This window comes from Spermophilus citellus (assembly GCF_964194105.1).
Source record: "Spermophilus citellus genome assembly, chromosome: 17".
NCBI lineage: Eukaryota > Metazoa > Chordata > Mammalia > Rodentia > Sciuridae > Spermophilus > Spermophilus citellus.
Window position 1 is genome coordinate 25,576,964 of NC_138199.1, and position 17,534 is coordinate 25,594,497.

General features: G+C 39.6%; 1 protein-coding gene across 4 annotated transcripts in view; it reads left to right on the top strand.

Annotated features, from left to right (window-relative positions):
• ZZEF1 (zinc finger ZZ-type and EF-hand domain containing 1) overlaps nt 1-17,534 on the top strand; it is a 152,737-nt gene that overhangs the window by 63,938 nt on the left and 71,265 nt on the right. For all 4 annotated transcript variants that reach the window (XM_081270831.1, XM_081270830.1, XM_081270833.1 and 1 more), the window contains 9 exons: nt 550-1,012; nt 1,932-2,096; nt 6,457-6,576; nt 7,194-7,355; nt 9,481-9,610; nt 11,435-11,573; nt 13,414-13,579; nt 14,881-15,143; nt 16,356-16,525. In XM_081270831.1, coding sequence (XP_081126957.1) covers nt 550-1,012; nt 1,932-2,096; nt 6,457-6,576; nt 7,194-7,355; nt 9,481-9,610; nt 11,435-11,573; nt 13,414-13,579; nt 14,881-15,143; nt 16,356-16,525 — 1,778 coding nt within the window. The remainder of the gene's footprint in view (nt 1-549; nt 1,013-1,931; nt 2,097-6,456; nt 6,577-7,193; nt 7,356-9,480; nt 9,611-11,434; nt 11,574-13,413; nt 13,580-14,880; nt 15,144-16,355; nt 16,526-17,534) is intronic.

The following is a 17,534-nucleotide window of genomic DNA, read 5'->3' on the forward strand; positions in this document are numbered from 1 at the left end:
ACATGCTCTAAAGTGGAACATCTTTCTGATTACTTGCCTTGTCAGCCTCAGCAACTTTGTGAGACCCTGTATGAAAATGAAACATTGCCTAGCATGCAGGGCCCTGAGTTCCACCCCTAGTACTGTATATGCACACAAAAAAAATATGCTGAAGTTTTTACAGGTGAAAAAGTTTGATCCCTAGGATGTACATGGAAATAATTCAGGGAATGGGAGCCAGTGCGGGTGGGGGGAACAAGATTGGCTATGAGTTAATAATTACTAAAGCTGGATAATAGGTATATTGAGAGGTTCTTACACTGTTCTCTATATGTTTGAAATGTTCACCATGAAACTATTCCAGCATAGTCCTGGAAAGATCTTGGTTTTATATAGAGAGATAAAATTTGTTTCTATTCCATCAGTACATGTGTATATCACAGTATTAACGAAAGTATTTCTTGCCCTACATCAGAAAGTTAAATAGATTATTTTCTCTCTGAAAGTAGTCAATATATTTAATTTTAATTTTTTGTTCATTACCATTCTTGTTTTGTTTGTTTCATTTAGCAAAAGAGTGTATTCAGAAAAGTCTTCTATTACTAAAATTTTTGCCCATGGCTAAAAGTTCAAAAGAAAGCAGTGACAAGGTGGTAACTGCTGATGAAACTGATCATCTCCAGCCACTTGACAGGCGCCAGAGGACAAGCTCTGTGGTCGAAGAGTATTTCCAAGCCTCAGCGTCACCCACTGAAACAGCAGCCCCAACTGTAGGAGACAAGAGTCCTGGCTTGGAGATCCCACCAAAGTTGCCACCCAGCAGTGGCCCTCCCACTGCAGAACCTTCTACAGCTGAAGAGCCCTCATCACCTTCCACACCTACCCGGCGGCCCCCCTTCACTCGAGGGCGACTCCGGCTGCTCTCCTTCAGATCCATGGAGGAGGCCAGACCGGTGCCCACAGTGAAAGAGAAATACCCAGTTTTAAAGGATGTCATGGACTTCATTAAAGATCAGTCAATCTCTAATGAGAGGTGAGCCAATCATTCCTTCCTAGTATTCTGTCTTTTCAATACAACAGGTACCCAGTATAGTCAAAGGCTTAAAGTTCATGTTAAAAAGAACAGATAATATTTAGGATAAACCAAGTCTTATTTTGAATATTCAAGAAAAATTTTTAATGTTTTTCCTTATGAGTATTTTTTTTCACTTAAAACTTGGACATTATACTATTTGTAAAATATAGCTCAGCAATGTATCATTAGGACTTAAAAAAAAAAAAAAGACGAAGCATTTCTTTGGTAGCTGCCACTTAAAATTTTGTCTTACTTTAACCCTGGGGGAAATTTAGAATTTAATGTTTTCTGACAAAATTACTTGCCATAGACCTACCTCTTTGAAAGTGTGATGGGTTTGAAGTTAGTGAGGAATTTCTTATGCTAAGAATGAAAGCTTTGTCTCTCTTCAGGGAAGTAAAGACATTATAGTTCCTTTTGAATTATTTAATTTTAAAAAGTAAGTTGTTGGGCTGAGCATGGTGGCGCTCACCTGTAATTCCAGCTATTCGAAAGGCTGAGGCAGGAGGATCACAAGTTCAAAAGCCAGCCTCAGCAATGGTGACACTCTAAGCAACTCAGTGAGACCCTGTCTCTAAATAAAGTACAAAATAGGGCTGGAGTAATGACTCAGTGGTGAGTGCCCCAGAGTTTAATCCTTGGTACTAAAAAGAAAAATAATTGTTGGGTTTTTGTAGTTAATGTGTACTAATTTGTTATGCTGAGTGATGACCTAACATAGCAAACAGATATTGATACTGTTCATGTTATTTCTAATCCTCACAATAAGTCTCTCCTTTTCATTCATATGGCTTCAGAACTTGGGTGGAGGATACATTTTCTTTCCACCCCAATTCAGGAGTTTTCTGGGTATTCCTGACTTGAATTCTTTCTCTAGTGTTGTAAAGGTTCTTTCCTTGAGGAAAGCCCAAGCCCAGAGCATCCTGGAAGTCCTGAGGATAATTCAGTACTGTACAGAGTCTCTTGGGCAGCCTCACTGCTTCCATCCACCATATATACTTTTCCTGTTGGAACTCCTGACCTGTCAGAAAGATTTTACCAAGTAAGTACAAATGCTGAATCTGCAAGGAGACCAAGCAGAGGTCATTGTAAAGAAGTCCTAATTGTCTTCTCTAATGAATAACTGTCATTTCTATTTAGGAGTTTTAAGTTATATTTTTGCTGAATTTATTTTCTCATTCTAAGGAAAAATGGGTTATATCATTTTAGAAAGTACCAGGAACATGTTCAATCTTCCTGATGACTTACCGTCTTTATTTTATTAGAGAGTCAGAATTGTATTCCTTGTGTATCCATACTGTCATTCATCCCCTGGCAGCTTTGAGCTAAATGTAATGCTCATTTACAGTAATGATATTAACCTATCTCTCAAGGTGGTTCTAGCCTTTGCTTGATAAATAATTTTTTGAGTGTCTATCCCTCTAAGCATTGTATGTAATAATGGGCAAGGCAGACAAGGTTCTAATGGAGCTTATTCTCTACTAAAGAGCAAGAGAGAGCATTTAAAATAAATAAATAAATAAATATCATGCTGGGGGCGCTGGGGTTGTGGTTCAGCAGTAGAGTGCTCACCTAGCATGTGCAAGGCACTGGGTTCGATCCTTAGAACCACATAAAAACAATAAATAAAATTAAGGTATTGTGTCCAATTATAACTAAATATATATGTATATATATAATGCCAGGTACAGTGGCACTCACCTGTAATCCCCTACTCGAGAGTCTAAAGCAGAAGGATTATAAGTTTGATGCCAGCTTGAGCAACTTCACAAGAGTCTCTTTCTCAAAATAAAATAAAAGAGCCAGGTGCAGTGGTGCACGCCTGTAATACCAGAAGCATGGGAGGCTGAGGCAGAAGGATCACAAGTTCCAGCCAGTCTAAGCAACTTAGCGAGGCCCTAAGCAACTCAATAAAACTATGTTTCTAAATGAAATATAAAAAAGAGGACTGGGGTTGTGGCTCAGCGGTAGAATGCTCACCTAGCACGTGCGAGGCCCTGGATTCAATCCTCAGCACCACATAAAAATAAATAAATAAAATAAAGGTATTGTGTTCAACTACAACTAAAAAATAAATATTAAAATTTTTTTTTTAAAAAAGGGGGCTGGGATTATGGCTCAGCGGTAGAGGGCTCGCCTAGCACATGCAAGGTGCTGGGTTCGATCCTCAGCACTACATAAAAATAAATAAAGATATTGTATCCATATCTAAAAAATCTTTTTAAAAATTTTTTTAAAAATATATAAAAAAAAAGGCTGGAGGTGTAGCTCAGTGGTTAAGCGCCCCTGGGTTCAATCCCTGGTTCCAATAATAATAATAATAATAATAATAATTGAGGGGCTGGGGATGTGGCTCAAGCGGTAGCGCGCTCACCTGGCATGCGTGCGGCCCGGGTTCGATCCTCAGCACCACGTACAAACAAAGATGTTGTGTCCACCGATAATTAAAAAATAAATATTAAAAATTCTCTCTCTCTCTCTCTCTCTTTCTCTCTTTAAAAAAATAATAATTGAATGATCTGGAAATATAGTTCAGTGGTAGAGCATTTGCTTAGCATGTGTGAGGCCCTGAGTTCAATCCCCAGGACCAGGAGGATTGAAAAAAAAATAAAGAATCAGATAGTGACATTGCTATGTGGTGATTTAATACAGAGTTACGCACTTTGGGTAGTCAGGTTAAAGCAGACTGAGGAGACAACATGTAAGCCAAAAGATTAGGTCAGGAGAAAGATGTAGAAGGAACAATACAAAGGTTCTAGGAATTAATCCACAGAACAGCATGGCTGAGTGAAAGGGGAAATGGCATAAGGCAAGGTCAGAAAGTTAGGCAGGACTCTGATCACACCAAGATGTGTGAATTTTATACTGAGTTGTAGATGGAAAAAACCATTGAAGATTTTGAGGCCCAGGAGAAGCATACTTTGATTTATAAAAGATACCTCTAGCCACTGTGTGAAAAGAGTGGAAATAAGAAAAGCAGTTAGGATATAGTAGTTATTATAGGACACTATTGTGTCCTAAGCAGACAAGGAATGGTGATGGTTTGAACAATGGAGTGGTGCTAGAAATAGAGAAAAGGACGACCTTCAGGATAGATTTTGGAGGTGGAATTGTCAGACTTATCTGTAGGTTAGACAGAAAGGGTGAATGAAAGGTAGGAATCACAGGAAAAGAAACTCTTAGGATTTCTCCTGGAGCAACCAGGTGCATGGTGATGTATTTTACAGAGGAAGAGAATATGAAAGAAATGGATAGGGCAAGAATAAAAAGTTTTGTTTTGACCATGTTGTTTGAACCACTTCTTTGATATCCAGATGATATCGGGAAGACCAAGATTAGAGTCAGAAGTCCTGGAAAAAAGTCAGGATGAGGGATAGAATTCAATTGTCATCCGCTATAGATGGTTTTTAAAACCATGAGACCTAGAAAGAGTGCAGAGATAGACAATAAGGAACCCAGGATTGAGCCTTTATTTAGGAATCTTTATTTAGAAATCAAACAGAGGAAGAGGAGGCAGCTAATGTTATCAAAAGGGCCCTTGAGATATATTAGAAACTTAGGGATGGTGGTGCCATAGATGCCAAGAGAAGAATGTCTCTCCAAAGACAAGAATGGTCAACTGTAGGGCTGGGGTTGTAGCTTAGTGGTAGAGCTCTTGCCTAGCATGTGTTGAGGCACTGGGTTTGATTCTCAGCACTACATATAAATAAATAAATTTAAAAAATAAAGGTCACATTGACATTAAAAAAAAAAAACAAAAGAAAGAATGGTCAGCTGTGTCAAATGCTGATGCAAGAAATGAGATAAAAACACACAGTATTTGGCAAAAATCCTGGTGGACCCAGGGGGCTGAAAGCCCAGTTGGACTGGATTGAAAGAGAATGGGGGTGATATGAGGCAAAAACAGACTAAAGACAATTAGTTCAAAAATTTTGAACTTAGAAGGGAGCAGAGAAGGGGGGATGTGGGACAACTAAGGATTTTGTTTTGTTTTGATTTTTTGTGGTGCTGGGGATTGAGCACATGCTCTACCATGAGCTACACCCCCAGCTTTGCCACTGAGGTGTTGGAATGCTTTTGAATATTGATGGGAATGAATCAGCAGGAGGGGAAGCCAATGTAGGGGAAGTGGGGATAGTCTGCAGTAGCAGCTGTGGAGTTGAATTTGGCTTTGCACAGAATCAAGGTAGCTTTGTGATAGCAGAAAGAAACAGGATAGACAGACAGTTCAGTGCAGATGCAAGTTGGTTGCTAAATTGGGTGGTACAAAGATGAGGGATTTCCTTTAATCACTTACGTTTTTTTTAAAGTAAAATGTGAGGATAGTCATCAAAAAATGGAGGGTTGAGAAGGCTGTTTAAGGAGAAGCAAGAAGGTTCTAGCTGATATGAAAATTGAGAAAATCAGTCTATGAGACTGCCTTATAATATTTCTAAGTGCTTATTTGAGAATTATAGTCATGAATTTAAAGTGACACTGGTCCACTTGTTTATGTGACCTAGCTACATACAGCAGTTTTGATACAAGTATAAAATTTCTCGGCAAGCAGATGGAAGTAGAAGGAAGCCAGAGAGTTGGCATGGGCCAGGGCTCATTTGGAATTGAAGAAGAGATTGTGTGAGAGTCCACAGTAAGATAGCAGGATGAGAGCTTGTAGGCAGAGTTGCATGCTCTGAAGTCAGCCATCAGTTGATGACAGTGTCAAGGAAATGACCATCAACTTGGGATGGCTAAGGGAATGGAAGAGAAGATCCTTGGCAATGAAGGTGGCAGAGAGTTTGAGAGAAAAAGGAGTAGTGGCATCACTCCTGGGGATGTTGAAGTCACTAAGATAAAAAGAATGAAGGTAGAAAAGCCAGTGACCTTAATACTAAAGTCATCAAGGGAGGCAAAAGGGTGGGGCATGATTATCTGGAGATGACTGAATGAGATAATTTGTGAAAAATACTTAACAAAGTATCTGGCACTCAAGGAGTAGGGGGGAGGCATGGTTTTTTAATTAATAAAATAAAAGAAAGATGAATAGTTAATCATCTCCAAATTTCTGTCAGGTAGCTCTCGACCTGGTCAATTTGACTCACTTGCTGTTTTCTCCATTACTTTCTAAAATTATTACTCCTGGGCTGGGGATGTGGCTCAAGCAGTAGCGCGCTCGCCTGGCATGCGTGCGGCCCGGGTTTGATCCTCAGTACCACATACAAACAAAGATGTTGTGTCCGCCAAAAACCAAAATAAATAAATATTTTAATAAATAAATAAATAAAATTATTACTCCTGTTATCATTTAAGTTTCAGCACCACTTTGTTCAGCTTGCTGCTTCTGGGCTCTTTCATGTAAGGAATAAGGATTATTAAATAAAAGCTGTCTTGGCAATTAAGTCCATGGTTTCCTTTCTTTCTAGTTACTTTGGACACTTGGAAGGCTGTGGTGCTGATCTACACAAAGAAATTCGAGACACTTACTATCAACTTGTTATGTTTTTGGTCAAAGCAATTAAAGGATTTAATAGCATAAATGACAGGTACTGGATGACTTTTTAACTTCTAGAGGAAAAAAATGTATTTTTTCTTCAAAGTTGAAAATAAGTTGAAAAGAAAGGATAAGATAAAAATAGCCTCTAATCTTATCATTTAGAACTATTCATTAATGTTAATTTATTAGTATATTTTTTGCTAGTCTTTTTTCTGTTTGATATGTACATTAAGTATGAGTTTTGTTTTATCTAGGAGTTTTATAACCTATTATTTTTAGTTTTTGATGTATTATTTGTAGTTTTAAAACTTGAGTATAAAACTATTTTTCAGTATCCTCCTTACTAAGTGGTTTAGATATAAACCTTAAGTCATATGTCTCTTCTGTAAATCTAAATTGCTTAACTTTAGCTAGTTTGGGGTGGCCCAATTTGCTGACCTTTACTGCTCAGCCTCTACTGTAAAGAAGGCCCTGTAGTAGTTCTGCCAGAATGGAGAACTTACCTTACACCTTTCAGGCTTCTTTTGCTTAATCTTTGGAAGATGTTTGTATGGAATATGAATGTTTCTGCTTTCCTATTACAGATCAGATACTGACTTGCATTGTCCCTGTGTCTATGTTGGTTATGGACAGCTCTGGTAACTGTCACTTCTGTGGCCTCCTTAGATCCCTGCTGCCTGCCTTATCCTGTGTTCAGACAGCCCTGCTTCATCTGTTGGATATGGGCTGGGAACCCAGTGACCTTGCCTTCTTCGTTGACATTCAGTTACCAGATCTCCTCATGAAAATGTCACAAGAAAATATAAGTGTCCATGACAGTGTGATCAGGTAAGAACACAGTCCTGTATTCCGCAATTCTTAAAGTAGATGATAAGATACAGGGATCATAGCATAAGGGTGAAGGGCATGGGCTCCAGAGCAAGAGTCTGTGTAATATAGATCCTGGCTTTGCCACACACTGGCTGGGTGACTGTGGGCAAGTTATTTAATCCCTCTGTGCCTCAGTTTCCTCATCTTTAGAGATAAGATGATAATACAATCAGCCTCTGAGGCTGGTCATGAGGAATACATAAGTTTTATTTCTGAATTCAAATGATATCTGACACTTAGTGATGCTTTGTAAATTGGCAGCAGTGGTATTGTGAACTCAGAAAATGAGGATTTGTTTGTTTTGTTTTTTTGGAGATCCTAATATAGCTTGTTGAATTGGAGAATTCTTTTCCTTTTTTTTTTTTTCTTTAACACTTATGTGTGGTATTAGCCACTATATTCTAATAAATATAGGGACTTATATAAGGACTTACCTTATAATAAAAAATAATTTGCAAGTTTTTTTTTTCATTCCATTTTTGATGAATGTCTCTTCAAAGTCCAGGTACACTTACCATTATCTACTTGTGTGTGTGGAAAGAAAGAAGAAAATAGAGTCGGGGGAAGCAGGCTTCAAGAGGGGAGAATGAGGAAGAAATAAATCAGTGAGGCAATTTTTACTCTCAGGAGAGATATTCTGAGAAAAGAAGACACAATTAAAGCTGTCTTCTTGTTTGACTTCAGCCTTGATCTGCTGCCAGAGAGCAATGAGGGCAGAAAGAGGGAACACAACACTGGGTGGGCATCAACATGCGGTTTCATCTTCTGTCAGTCTGCCATTATTTCAAGCTTTGTCTGCATCTACATGATACAGTCTTTAGGGGTAGGTCACACCCCTCACACCAATCCTTCCTGGCACTAGCCCAAAGCTATGAAGAGTAGACCTAAAATCATTTAGGTGGGATACATGAATGAATGTATATTTATTTGTTGGTTGGAACATTTTGCATTTGCTATCAAGCAAATCATTTTGTGTTTAAAATACTTGTTGCTAAAACAAACTGTAAACTGAAATGATGGAAATTTATAGTTTTGAATCTAAAAGGAACCTGCCCATGAGATTATCTACCTGAAATCCTTTATTTAAAACGAGGAGACAGGACAAGGGCAAAATACAGTCTTCCTCAGTATCCTTACAAGATTGGTTCCAGGACCCCTCACCAATAACAAAATCTGCAGATACCCAAGTCCCTTATATAAAATATAAACTACCACATCCTCCCATATACTTCAAATTATTACTTATAATATCCAACATAATATAAATGATACTTAAGGATTCCACCTCTTGGGTCCCCTTCTTCCTCCGGGAGAAGTCTTTTCTGCTGTCCTTTAATAAACTTCTAATTTCTACTCTGAAAAAATAAAATAAAATAAAAAATAAATGATACTTAAATAGCTATTAAGTTAAATAGCTATTACATTGCTATAGCTACTTATACATTGTTACACAATGTTACACATGGTTTAGGGAATAATGACAAGAAAAAAACTGATTCAGAACAGATACAATTTTTTTTTCTAATTTTTGATTCAATGATGGTTGAATCTAGGGACATGGAACTCTGGGCTATAGAACCCACAGATACAGAGGGCCTACTCTAATGTATCAAGGCCTTGTAGCAGCTAGTGGTGGAGCTGAAGTCATATGTCCTGACTCCCTTTTTGTGCTGATTCCACTAGGATGTTCTAAGTATGTCCATATAGAACATTTTTTTTTTTTAAATCACTGTTTTGGCCCAAGAGCCTGGCACATGGTTGGTTCACCTCACCCAGGGTAATCTACTCTGAAAGGGGCTTCTCCATTTTTATTAGCATATATCTAGCAAATAGTAGACAGACCCTACAGTTTTTAAAAGTAATTGACTTTTCTCTTAAAATGTTTAAAATTGCCCAGTCTATTAGACCCATAGGTCATGGAGTCTGCTAACTAGCACTTTCCTTGGATATCCAGAGATGCATGCTCCCTCTTCCTCTTCTCTCCTCCCTTCCTCTCCCTCCCCCCATCTCGGTTTTTTGTTGTTGTTGTTGTTGTTGTTTGTTTTTTTATGCTTTTTTTTTCTCTTTTTTGCCCTCCTTTTAGCCAGTGGAGTGAAGAAGATGAGCTTGCTGATGCCAAGCAGAACTCAGAGTGGATGGATGAGTGTCAGGATGGCATGTTTGAGGCCTGGTATGAAAAAATAGCCCAGGAGGATCCAGAGAAGCAGAGGAAAGTAAGACCTCCCAATTAGAGTGATCTGGAGTTTGGAGAGGAGGGTGTGCTTTGGGCCTGCTGGCAGGCTTTCTCCTGAGAGGGCATTCTGGACCTTCACATCTGGTATTAACCTGAGAGGCTCTGCATGCTGATGTGACTGTCAATGGCTCCCTCCCACAGAACTAGTCTCAAAAAAGAGTGTCTTACAAGGCTGATGTACTGTGTTGGGTATCAATTCGTTAATTTATAGTGAGAAATAGAATTGTTACAGGACCTGGGTTCTTGTGTCCTTGGGCAGCACATTTTCTTCATGGAGGCAAGCACCAGGGAGGGTTATCTGATGAGTGAGGAAGCAGCCATCTGTATACTGCAGTCAGAGCTGCATGATGCAGATAAGTAAGGCACCTGGCTCAGGTGGCCTATCCATCCATCTCCACATTAGGTGTTAACTTTGTTGCTACCACAGGTGCCAGGCTTCTGCTTGCCTCAGAGTCATTCGTATTTTATGCTTGAGTGCCTACTTGCGCTGACCACTTTGCTCATGTGGCACTTCTGCAGTGCTTGGAATTTTTCTCTGGGCCCACAATTGGGCCTTGTGATTTTTTCTCTCTTTTATGTTAATACCTTATTTGGAGCCATTCTGTATTTCTCAAGTGATGGACATATTTCCTCTGCTACTACATATCTACTACTATATGTGACTTACATATTTAGTTCCTTCATTTCTAGGCCCTAAAGATAAACTGTACTATAGCCTCCAAATATTTCCAGTAAACAATCTGCTTGCTTATGAAACAGTGCCTTTACTTCTCCCTAAAGTTTTTTTTTTTTAATTTCCTCATTTTTTGTTGTTGGTGCATTGTAGTTGTACATATTGATGGGATTTGTTGTTACATATTGGTGTAGGCACACAATATAACAATATAATTTGGCCAAAAGTTTGTTTCTTAGCACTTAAAAAAAATGCACCTTTTGCAGTGTTTCCTGTGTCTGTGAACACTACCAATGTCCAGCCAAAAACCCAAACTAAATATTTGGATGCTATTCTTGGCTGTTCCCTTTTACTGAACCCCACAACAAGTCAGTCACCAAGGTTTCTCACTTCTGCCTCTTGAATACCTCTCAAGTCTGCTCACCTTTCCCTACCCAACTTCTTGCTCAGTTCCAGGCCATATTATCTGTTCATTTGAACAACTTCTGTTGTCATCATTTCGTCTTGCCCTCTTCAATCCCTTGTTTTACTCAGAGATCAGGGGAACTTTCAGAACATTCAAATCTAATTCCATTACTCTCCTACTTAAAAACAGTCAATAGCTCCTTAGGCTAGCATTCAAGTTCCTTGTGGTTTAACCTTTTCAACTTCATCTGGTTATTCCCCCGCCTTCTCTATATTCTACATAAAGGGTTATCGCCAATTTCATAAACCCTTGTCTTGCCGTCTTTTGCTTCCTGTAGAACTTCCTATATCTTTTACTTTTATCTGATATGTCTAACCACATTTACCCCCTCCCAACTAGTACCTCTTTCTCCCTCAGGTCTCAACTGAGGAATTTATCTCCTTTGGAAAACCTTCCTTGACCCTCCTAATACCCAGTGATAGCCATCCTCTATGTTCTGTAAACCTCCAAAATTTGTATGTGAAAGCACATATCACACCCAGATGATCATCATCTACTTGCTTAAAGGATTTCCCAACTAGACACTTAGTTTATTCAGCTTCAAATCCTAGCACCTAGTATAATGCCTGGGTCGTCTTGAGTACCTATTGAATGAATGAGTTGGTTAATGAATAGTAGCCACATTAGAAAGTCTCATGGTTAATTGTGTTTATTTCACCTTACAGATGCACATGTTTATTGCTCGCTACTGTGACCTGTTAAATGTGGACATCTCTTGTGATGGGTGTGATGAGATTGCTCCCTGGCATCGCTACCGGTGTCTACAGTGCAGTGACATGGATCTGTGCAAAACTTGCTTTCTAGGTAAATTTCAAAGACTAAGTATGTCATATTCAACAGTCATAATTGTTTCTATTTTCTGTGATCTGGCCATCTTTTAAAACCCTCTTTTTACTAAATAGATATACTGCCCATTGGTATCCTCTGACTCTGGCTCTATCTCCCCTGCTCAGTGATCAGGTCCACTGCTCTTATATGACAGCCTTTTATCTCCCACTGTGCTGGGTGGGCACTTAATAAATACTGAGGACCAATGGATATATGTTTAGTTGGGTTTCCAGGAAATTTTTTTTTTTTTTTTTTTTTTTTTTTTTTTTGTGGTACTAGGGATTGAATTCAGGGCACATCGATGCTAGGCAAGTGCTCTACCACTGAGCTACATCTCCAGACCTCAGGAAATAGTTTTTGCTTCTGAATCATGCAGTATTTACAAATAGCAAATCACACACACAAAGAAAACATTCAAAAAATCTTTAACTTGTAGGTACTGAGTGAGGCAAAGCGTATCAACAGAAGTGAACATTGGACTGCTCTGTGTATACATGGTTAGATACAGCTCCTGCTCTGGAAACATTTATAATTTAGCCGGGAGACTGACTGTATCCACAGATGTCTATTCCAATACAAGGGTGTATATGCTGAGTTATCAATGAGTAGTATAGATTTCTTCTGGAAAAGTTAAGAAGTAGCCATGGTGTTGCTGTAGGAAAGGCTTGTGGAAGAAGTAGAATGAGACTTGGTCTTTGAAGAAAAGAACTAGATGAGTCAAAGGAAATTCTAAAGATGGGGTCACCATCAAGGATAGAATAAGCCCAGGAGGAGAGGAGTGAATGCCTGCAGTGAGTTTAGATGGACACACTTGAGTATTTGTCCAACCAAGTGATAGATTAGGGCAGGTGGGACCCCAAGATACCAGGCTAAGAAATTTGAATAGTTTACAGACAATAGGGAAGGTTTACCAAGCATAATATTAACATGATCAGAGCTATATAGAGAAAACAGTTCTGTCTGTGTGAGAGTATCCTTTAGAAGTCAGTGGTTACAAGAGTATTAGAGCCTGAACCTGGTTGTGGCAGCGAGAACAGAAGTGGTCAAATATGAGGAGTATTAAGCAGAATCTACATCAGGACTTAGAGTCCTGCTGGACTTGGAATAGGAAGAGAGCAGAGCAACCAATCTCCCTTTTTTTGAAGTTCTGGGGATTGAACCCTAGGACACTCTACGGCTGAACTATATCCCTAGCCCTTTTAAAAATGTGTTTGGTTTTTGGCACAGGGTTTTGCTAAGTTGCTTAGGCTGGCCTGGAACTTGTGATCCTCTGCCTCAGAGGCTGAGGCCTCCCAGGTAGCTGAGATTGCAGATGTGCACCACCACACCTGACTAGCCAGTACTTTTCACGTCTGTCATCTAAATCTCTACTCTCTAGATCTGAGGTTATGAAGTCTGTTTACATCTGTGGTTCTAGAATGAAAAAGTAAGAGCAAATACTTGATCATTCCTTAGTGTTTGCTGAGGAACATACCTACAGATTCTTCATATTTGTCAGAGGAGAGTCATGGGAGACAGCTCACAAATTGGCATAGACTTGATTCTGCCAAACAACATTCATGATGGGAATTGGTAATTTATTTAATCAGACTGTGGTACTGGAGAAGTAGGGTCAACATTGCTGAGCAATTCTGTACTGGTATTGTCATTCACATGCTCAGAGCCACTGGGGCAGAGTGTCCTGGTCTCCAAAGGATGCCTGCAGCTCCTGCCTTCCTCAACAGTAAATTGGGAGCAATTCTAGTACTGAGATTGGTTTGTTAGAACTTCTGGGAGCCCTGTGCCCTATCCACCTAATACTCCTGTTTTTCTCCAGGTGGAGTGAAGCCTGAGGGCCATGGAGATGACCATGAAATGGTCAACATGGAATTTACCTGTGACAACTGCCAGGGTTTGATTATAGGCCGGAGAATGAATTGCAATGTGTGTGATGACTTTGATCTTTGCTATGGATGCTATGCCGCAAAGAAATATTCCTATGGGTAGGTCTCAGGTGACCTAGAGCCATGTAACCTTTTCTTTATTTATTTCTTCACTTAAAGAGAGGGCTTCTTATTTTTTTCTTTTCTTTTTTTTTTTTTTTTTTTTTTCCAGTGGTACTGGGGATTAAACCCAGGGCCTCACACATGCTAGGCAAGTGCTCTACCATGGAGCTATACCCCACAGCCCTCCTTTTATTTTGTGGTACCAGGGATTGAGTTCCAGGGGCACTGAACCAGTGAGCTACATCCTCAACCCTTTTTATTTTTCAGTTTGAGACAGAGTCTTAGAAAATTGCTTAGGGCCCCGCCAGGTTGCTGAGGGCTTCATCAAGTTGCTGAAGCTGGCGTTGAACTTATGATCCTCTGCCTCAGCCTCCCAAGTCACTGGGATTACAGGAGTGTGCCACCACACCAGGCTAAATAAGGTTTTTATTACAGAAAATTTCAAACATACCCTAAAGTAGAGAGACTAGTGCAGTGAGTCTTCCTATACCCATTGCCCAGATTCAGCAATTAGGAAGATTTTGTTATATGTGTTTAGTTTATTTCTTTTTTTTCTTTATAAAAACATCTTGAAGCAGATTTGAGACCTTAAATACCTTCTTTCCCATGTACTTTGTCTAAAGATTATAAGTGTTTTCTCACATTACCAAAACACTATTACCACGCCTTGCAAAATTCACAAAAGGGACTTCTTAGCTTGTTTTCCACAGGCAGTTCTCTAAAGATTATGAAATCCTGAGCCAGGTGTGGTGGCACATGCCTGTAATCCCAGCAGCTCAGGAAGCTGAGGCAGGAAGATCATGGTTTGAAGCAATTTAGAGAGGCCCTTTGCAATTTACTGAAATCCTGTCTGAAAAAAAAAGGGGGGGGGCTAGGTATGTGGCTCAAGCGGTAGAGCGCTCGCCTGGCATGCGTGCGGCCCGGGTTCGATCCTCAGCACCACATACAAAGATGTTGTGTCCGCTGAAAACTAAAAAAAATAAATATTAAAAAAAAAATTTCTCTCTCTCTCTCTCTCTCTCTCTCTCTCTTTAAAAAAAAGGGGGGGGGGCTAGGGATGTGGCTCAGTGCTTAAGTGCCCCTGGGTTTAATCCCTGATATCCCACCCCCAAAATTGCAAAATCCTGTAATGTAATGTTATGTTCTATGTTTGTGTTTGTTCATTTTTCTTGTCTTTAACCTTTGAATAACTACAGCCTAGAGGTGACTAATCCCAGAAGCAACTAAACACATGCCCTTGGGCCTCTCTTTGGAGCTTCATAAACTCTATAGGCCTTACATATGTCTTGCCTTTGCAGCCATTTGCCTACCCACAGCATTACAGCCCACCCCATGGTGACCATTCGGATCAGTGATCGGCAGAGGCTCATCCAGCCTTACATCCACAACTACTCCTGGCTGCTCTTTGCCGCCCTGGCTCTCTATAGTGCACACCTGGCCAGCACAGAGGTTGTAGATGGGGAGAGACTGGACCCCCAGGCCCACAGCAGTGCGATCATCCTGCGGAGCCAGTGCATGCAGCTTGTCGGGGACTGTCTGATGAAGGCTCACCAGGGGAAAGGTGACTATTCATCATGCCCAGAAACCAGGACCAACCCTCAGACTGCTCGACCCAGAGGTAGAAGAGTCCAGTATTCCACACGAGGGGCTCACCTGGTGTGGTACTCAAGTCCACAGATTCAGTTGAGAGAAATGATAGCATTCAAGTGGCATTTAGTTTCTCTAAAATATTTACATGAAGATATAAGAAAGTATTAATAATTAAAACTCTAATTATTAAAGTCTGTGATTGGATTATTTAGTATTTTGATCTACTAAATTTTATGAGGAAGTCTAGATTATTTTTAACATGAAGTACAAATCTATTTCCATGTAACTATTCTAGATGAGAGCTATTTATAAGTAAAATAGTTTAATATAACAGCTGGATGATCTGACTTCACCAAGGATGTTAGGAATAAAGTAAATATTTAGCTGGGCACGGTGGCGCACGCCTGTAATTTCAGCAGCTTGGGAGACTGAGACAGGAGGATTGCGAGTTCAAAGCCAGCCTCAGCAACAGGTGAAGCACTAAATAACTCAGTGAGACCCTGTCTCTAAATAAATACAAAATAGGGCTGGGGATGTGACTCAGTGGTTGAATGCACCTAAGTTCAATCCTTGGTATGCCGACCAAAAAGAAAGAAAAAAAGAAAAATGTTTAACTTCTGAGAAATTCACATTTCTCTCTGATAATGAACTCCCCATTCTGGTTATTTTAGAGAATCAGACCTACATTAGATAGCAATGGGTAATATCAGTGCATCAGAACAAGTTTTTTTTTTTTTTCAGTTGTAGATGGACACAATACCTTTATTTTATTTATTTTTATGTGGTGCTAAGTATCAAACCCAGTGCCTCACACATGTGAGGCAAGCACTCCACCACTGAGCTATAACCCAAGCCTACATCAGAGCAAGTTTTTATCTCCCAATTGGAATTTAGAAATCTAGTTAGTGGCACTTCTATGAAAGTATAATATTTTTAATTTGTGAAACAGACAATCCTGTTGTATCTTCTCTGTTTTCTTGATAATAAAATGTCCAGACTTTCACCTTCTGAAGTCAGGAACTAAATAGATGTAGATAGCCAGGGATGTTTTTATTAAGTTCTCCTGATTTTGGTTTGTGTAGACCTCAGCCATCTGTTTCTATGCAGTGATAAGTGATTTGAGTCTTTTGCATGAAATAATCTTTGTTATAAACTTTTAACTATTCTCTTTCTTCCCTTATAGGTCTTAAAGCTCTCGCTCTTCTTGGTATATTGCCAGATGGTGACTCCACACCAGAAAACCAAACCCTCCCACTTAGCGTACCTACCCGCACGTCAGAGGAACAGCTAGAGAAGAAAGTGGTCCAGCCTGCTGAGGAGCCAGCAGAGGCAGGCCCTTTTGTGCACTGCAATGTAAATAGCACTTCTCTATGCAGAGTCATAGTTGAGCTCTGAGAGCCATTCACATGATGAAGCAGAGCTAAAATGTTAAAAGTACAGATCCTCGCTAGATCGGGCTGCTGGGTTCATATCCCTGCTCTGTCAGACCTTGGTCATATTACTACAATCTCTGCCTCCATTTTCTCATTTGTAAAATGGGGATGATAATAGCAATACCTATGATATATGGTTGTTGTGAGGAGTTATCTTATACACTTTGAAATAACATGTAAGTGATTAGAATGTGTACATGGTAAGTTCCATGTCATTGTTAACTATTCCTATTATCTGCCTCCTGGTGGTTTTCCTAATGACTGAACAAGATATGCAACTAGAGTACATTTGAAGATGAAAAGCATTGTATATGTGTAGGTATTTTTATGTTCAATCAACAAATATTTGATGCCAAAATCTTACTATTTAGCAAGTAGACACGATAAGTTTATATGTAGTTGCATAGACAGAAAAGCCTTTCTGGTTCCAGGTATTGCCTGTGATAGTGACACTAAAAAGGACTGTCTGATGAATATAAAATAATTTTTATTTAATATTTAAGGTAAGGATCTTTAAGACAAAGATTATGTTTAAGATAAACATTAAAATCATTCACCAGAACTTTGGAATTACATTGTCTTCACACAGTGGCACGTGGTACAGGGAGCACATTGAGATCTTTCAGTAAGGCAAGTACCTCTCACAGTCACAGTTGTCTTTTAAAATGGTCTGTATCCATTCTCAGGCGGTTAGGACTGATGTCAGCTAACAGTATCCAGAAAGGGGGAAGCATAAGTTAGCTCCCCCTGGAAGAGGACATACCTTCCCCTGTATGTTTGGTGTTATATAACACTTCACCTTTGGCTGCAGAGAGGCAATCAAATTTGGATTTCCCAGACTAAGAGCTGGGCTGCCTCTACCACACACTGAAGTCTTCTCACATCACTTAGATACCTCATATAAGTCTGCGTGACAATGGGGGAAAGAC